At 41.0% G+C, this 6,000-nt stretch overlaps 1 protein-coding gene across 2 annotated transcripts in view; it reads left to right on the plus strand.

The window, feature by feature from the left end:
• LOC117389262 (obg-like ATPase 1) overlaps window positions 1-5,448 on the plus strand; it is a 45,719-nt gene extending 40,271 nt beyond the window's left edge. Inside the window, exons 10-11 of one of the 2 annotated variants that reach the window (XM_055230722.1) lie at window positions 1,837-1,959; window positions 4,650-5,447. In XM_055230722.1, coding sequence (XP_055086697.1) covers window positions 1,837-1,959; window positions 4,650-4,751 — 225 coding nt within the window. In that variant the 3' untranslated portion in view covers window positions 4,752-5,447. Of the gene's footprint in view, window positions 1-1,836; window positions 1,960-4,649 lie in introns of both variants that reach the window. The other variant, XM_033986911.2, reaches the window with a different exon arrangement.
• Window positions 5,449-6,000: the final 552 nt, after the last annotated feature.

Raw genomic sequence — 6,000 nt, forward strand, 5'->3', positions numbered from 1 at the left:
CTTCAGATCATTAGATTTTAGCACTCGACCTGTAAAGCTCGTCTTTAATAGTGTTTACAGCTCACTGTTTACAGGCCAGAGCAGGACGTGAGCTCACCACATTCGTGTAGTATTTTTTTATGGGACACATTACATTCTAGCCTGGTGACATCAGCAGTGCTTTTGACTGATCGTAGTTGTGGCTGTTTACTCCCTAAGTCCCTCACACTTCAAAGCCTCTCCTCTTACACATAAGTGATTACACCAGGCCTTGATTGTGTGCGAGGGGCATTTAGTCAGGTAAGCATCACTGACTAACTATATTAAGCCAATACATCTTGCATTGTAAAAACTCCACTCAGTAATGTCGTGTACCCAAATCCTTTAACATGCTTTATTAGGCAGCCTCGAGGTGACGATTATCTATCAGCTCCCTCTGCATAGCTCTTAACTAGGACAATGTGGTTCTCTTGTAGTGCACCTTATGGAAAAAAAAAATCCCCCCTTAATCTATTTTTCTCAGCATAGACAAACCTTGATGCTGATTAATGGTAGTTAAACTGGCGAGCGCTCCGTCAATGAGATTGCAAAGAGATGGTAATGTATTAGAGTCATTAAATACGCATCATTCTTTTGGCATGAAATATGTTGACCCCAACCTGATTATATACATAATTAAAAGTGCGCACCAGTTCCTGAGCACAGACGCGGGAGCCAGAGAGCAGACAGGAGTGATGCACAACACACACGTCACTTACGCACATCGTTTGTCATTCACGCCCGCCGTTCTTTCAGACGCATATAAATCACACACTTTATCAGTCCACACTCCAGTTAGGACTCAGACCTGAATTCTGTCTGTAGCTGTAAGATTTAATATGGTTAATTATGCTACTGATACCTAATAAAATTTTACTTTTTTGAATTTATTGACAACTTCAAATGTATTAACTTGTGTTGTAATATAGTGAGATATTTATGTTCTAATAAAAAATGTGGCTTGATCTTAATGACTCTGTATGTCAAGTGAAAGCAGCGATAGCTCATTAGAAACAGAGTTACTGTTTTATATAAGGCCAGGTTATGCCATAAAGCCCAGACTTGCTGGATCTAACCTCCTGCTCTCACTGTGTCAAGTGTATTCTTGACAGTTGAGTTTTCTGTTGGTATCACTCCAAAAAAAACACAAACATCTGAAATCAAAATTACCTTGCAAGTTTAAATCAAGCTTTTAATGGTAAACTGTCAGATTTGTATTACACTTGGACGCTCCATGCATTTTACAAAAATTTATTTGATGTAAGTGTCTTGCTCAAGGACACAAGAGCAGTGGGGGTAAAGTTTAAACCACCAAACCAAACTTCAAGTGGGTAAACGCTGCACTTCCTGAACTGATGCCATTTATGTACACTGTATCTTAGTCCACTTGTTGTGTTGATTGTATAAACCCTATATCTGTACCTTCTATAGCTGTTGTCCATAGGCCATGGTGCTGTAAGGTTCTGTGCCCTGGCCCCTCTGCTCACCGGGTCTCACTGTTCTGACCACAGAGCGGGGCAGCGACCCGCAATAAGCACAGATTGCTTGGACAGAAATCAATACCTCCAGGGAATGGGAATCACACACGCATTGATAGCAGTGCCGCCGTCTTATCGGTGTCCAGGCTGGCCTAGCGTGTGGCACAACCAACTGGAAAGCTATCCACAAATCAGCAAACCCCGAACCAAACCCACCTGCCTGCACTGCTCAGTCCACTATCACCCTATCAAACAGCATGTCGGGCACGCAGTGCAATCCATCTTCCAGCAAAACAATTCACTGTCCACTCTCTCTCTTTTCCTCTTCTTTTTGTGACAGAAAGGAACCAAGGCTCCACAGGCTGCGGGGAAGATCCACACCGACTTTGAGAAGGGCTTCATTATGGCCGAAGTAATGAAATTCCAGGATTTTAAAGAGGAAGGCAGTGAGAACGCTGTCAAGGTGAGCCCGAGTGCAGACAGGCAGTAGTCTCCAGTGATCAGTGAAGAAGACAGTTCACCTTTACTCAGGGGAAGGAATTACCGCGCACCACTTCTGACAAGCTGGGCCTAAACAGTGGCAGGGCGCTCCAGCTGTGCATATCTTATCACAATGTGTCTTAACTGGCGGCTGGCAGCACTTGTTCACCTCTCCAGGCATTTAGCACATCTATAGAGACGCTGCCGGCTCAGAGCGCAGAGTTCCACAGGCACAGTTCCCGAGCTGCTCTGACAGTGATGTAAAGAGGCGAGTTAAACAAAGTGTGAAATGCTCCAAATGAAAAGTGCTCCATGGATCAGGACCACGGGAATGGGCTCGTATGGCTCACTTTGATTATGGACACTCACTGGTTTCTATTGCAGATGGTCAGGGGAGTTTATACATGCACTTTGCCACATTAGTCACATTTGTGTGTTGAGTTTTACATCAAGTTTAGTTCAGTTTTTGGCGACATCTACTGCTGTTGAAGTATGCATAGCAAGACAGATTTCTCAATTTCTCTCAACAGAAGCCCTGTAGTTAAATGTAAGAAATAGCTCCAGTGTAAGTTTCTTTGTATTAAAATATTCATTCTTGAATATTCTAGGATTGTGTGGAAAAGGTAATGTTACTTTGTTATATTTACTAGTGTAGACCAGGACTTATATAGATATTTTACAAATCATAGTGATTTTTAATTTGTCACTTTTTGTATCAATTAAAATATTCACATTATAATTCCTAAAGTAGTATTCAATAATATTTTCTTAAAATCAAAACTAAGAAATCAAATTTCATTACTTTGTAAAACAGAACAGATATTTCCTCTGAAATGCTCATATTAATTTTGACTTTTTTCATCAGTTAAGAGAAAGTTTGAGAGAAAGCAATAAAATCTGAGCAGCAAGGGTCAATCGGGACATGAGACTGTTAAAACCATTTAGCAGTGTCAGCTGTAGTCCCCTGAGTGTGTTAACTGATTTCATGGTGAATTTGTAGGGACAATATATGGGTGTGACCTTTGGACAACAAGCACACTCTATCCTATAAACATGACAAAAAACATTTGATAGTCATATATTTAACATTAGCAGTCTGCACTTTTATAAAGTATACACAGTTTATAATCAACACTGTAGGGTGTCATTTACTAACGATGGGTACTTACTAAGTGTAGTCCTTCTTACTCATATATGAACACTTGTTATATTATCTAGTACTATTGCTAATGTAATTATGGCACATTCATATGTCAGACAGCCAATTTAAACCTATGAAAACACGAAAATCTATTTACTATTCAAGCCTTTTTAATGGGTATCTGATATTTAAAGCGGTGGCCATGCATTGTCCACTCCTCCCATAAGCTCCAAACAGTGGGTGAAACGCTTCAGTCTCTTGGGGCTGTCTGACTATTGTAATCAGGCGAAACCATCTCTGTGTCGCCTCCTTACTGCTCTCTTGCCTAATCCCTTGCAGAACATGCAGCCTATAGCATTAAGGGCCTATGCTATTTAACGCCAGTTGTGGGAATATAGGCCCGTCTGAATGAGGGGGCCAGTGTATGGGGATATCACATTATTAGTAATCATATCTGCTTAAGCCAAGCTCGCTGCTCCAGATGGCTGCTTTCAAGTGCAAATGAACCAGTTAGCCGTGTCTGCTTTAATACATACTACCAGATCACAAATAGCCATTGATTCCCCCCTCCCCTCCCTCTCTCTCTCTCTCTCTCTCTCCACTGTTTCTGAGTATCGAGCCCGGATTAAATGGTCTCCTGAGCGTTTTAAAGCCACATTGATTCTTCTAATTAATTGTGCGCCGTGCAGAACCAGAATGCATAAACCTGTCCGTGTTAGCACTTCAAGTCAATTATAGCAAGTTGACAAGGCAAGGAGAACAAACACTTAGCATACACAAAGGGAATCAGAGAAGTTATTCGGGTTTCCTGGAGAAGTTGGATGGTGTGGATAATCAAAGGCGTGGTAAGATTGTAAGATTGGGCACAAACTGGGCAGGGGGCGGGATTATGGGCTCGGGAAGGAGATCAGAGCGCCCCCTCCTCAGTGAAACATGGATACAAGTGTTCAGTGGGACCACATACTGCATGACATTTGCACTCGGCTGGTTAAAGACCGGCTAAGCAAATGTAAGTGTGTAAGGGGGGAATTAGGGGTGTATGTACTTAATTTTCCTGATTCCCTTTTAAACACACTAATATCTCTCTGTCCTTTTCTCTGCAACACTCTACACCTTGAAATTAGATTTCAATGTGTAGAGTTAGATTTAAATTTACACAAGTTTATACCTGATTTCCTCTGAATTCAGTAATCAGACTACATGGTATATTTTATACACTGGCAAAATTTGTAACAAAAGCCACTTTTATAGAACTACTATGGACACTTGAGACAACCACTTTGATCGCTGAGATGGCCTGTTTGACTCCTACAAGATGAAACAATGCCAGTGAAAAACATTTCATGTGGCCATGTTTTATAAGCTACTATACATACATGGAAGTTGTATTTTTAATGCAGTTGGTGTGATCAAGAAAACCTGAATCCTGCTATGAAAAGCATTATCAACACAAAATGTATAAATATTTTAGACATTGTGGAGTGCAAAGGTTTATCATATCTAATCATATGTTTTTCTATGTTATCTTGCAGGCAGCCGGCAAGTACAGACAACAGGGCCGCAACTATATCGTGGAAGATGGCGACATCATCTTTTTCAAATTCAACGCACCCAATGCTCCCAAGAAGAAGTGACAGAGACAGACCCATTCTACCTTTTTATTATTCCTACACGTCACACCTCTTCTGTACTCTGTATTTCAGTATTTGTCTACAATAACTACTTTTTGCACCCACCCTTGTACATCTCATATAATATCTGACAGGACCCCCCCCCCTTATTCCCAGTCCCCACTCTAGTATTTGAAGCAGCATATTACTCTCCAGATACTTCATTAATCTCCATCACAGTTGCCAGCGGGTGACACAGCTGACAGTGGGGACAAAGGCACCTGCTCCTCCAGCCCGCGCCGCTAGATAATACGTGTTTTACAGTAGCCCAGATGTCGGCACTCAATAAAACATTTGACAAAAAAGGCGATTTGGTTGTGTTGTGGGATGTCTGTATCGAGTGGGGGACGGAGATAGCGCCTCTGCCCAGCGCTGATTAGAGAATTAAAAAGACACAGCTGACATTGACTGCAGTGAACGCAGAGGGGACACAATCACAGTGTAATGTGTTAAGTGTAGGCTGATTTTAGAAGGGCATATGCACAGAGCAGGTGTGAGGGGCTGTGCGCTGGGCAGTGTGGTGATATGTGCAGAGGCTGGGTTACACATGAAGCTACAAGTTGTAACTAAGGAAACATTCAATTGAATTTACACGTTCAAATTAGAGCATCTGTATTTATAAATTGGGTAGTGTATAAAGTCTGGAATTTCTGTCTTTTATCTCATTCATATCTCCATACATAGACCATTAGATAGAATCGGCTCACTAAAGTTAAAAGATAAAAATCATAACATAATTGACTATGGTAGGGTTAACACGTTTATCGTCTCTAAACATACATAAACACTATTAGGAAACATTAACCAACATGGAGCTCTGTGTTGTGTTGTGTGTGGTTAATGTGCTTAGACTACAGTTACAAACTGAAATGTCTCACCTTTGAGTCTGAAAATCCTGCCCGCTGTCTGTAAATATCTCAAATATCAGTTATGTCATTGTCCGTATATTCTACCACAGCAGTTGAGCATTTGTTTACCAGTTGCTATGGTGATATCATGGTGATGTCTGCAGAGCAGTGATATAGAGTGAGTGCTTTATGGAGTATGAACACATGGCAGTTACACATTGGAATTCTCACTGATCGAGGTATAAATTACATCAAAAAACACTATGTTCAGTTTTGTGCAAATTAATATATGAGAGGCTATGGTGTGTATAAGAGGCCATTAGTGACCTTTTTACCCCGAAATTGAATTAAATTAAATAATTAAA

Source organism: Periophthalmus magnuspinnatus, chromosome 21, assembly GCF_009829125.3.
Source record: "Periophthalmus magnuspinnatus isolate fPerMag1 chromosome 21, fPerMag1.2.pri, whole genome shotgun sequence".
Taxonomy (NCBI): domain Eukaryota; kingdom Metazoa; phylum Chordata; class Actinopteri; order Gobiiformes; family Gobiidae; genus Periophthalmus; species Periophthalmus magnuspinnatus.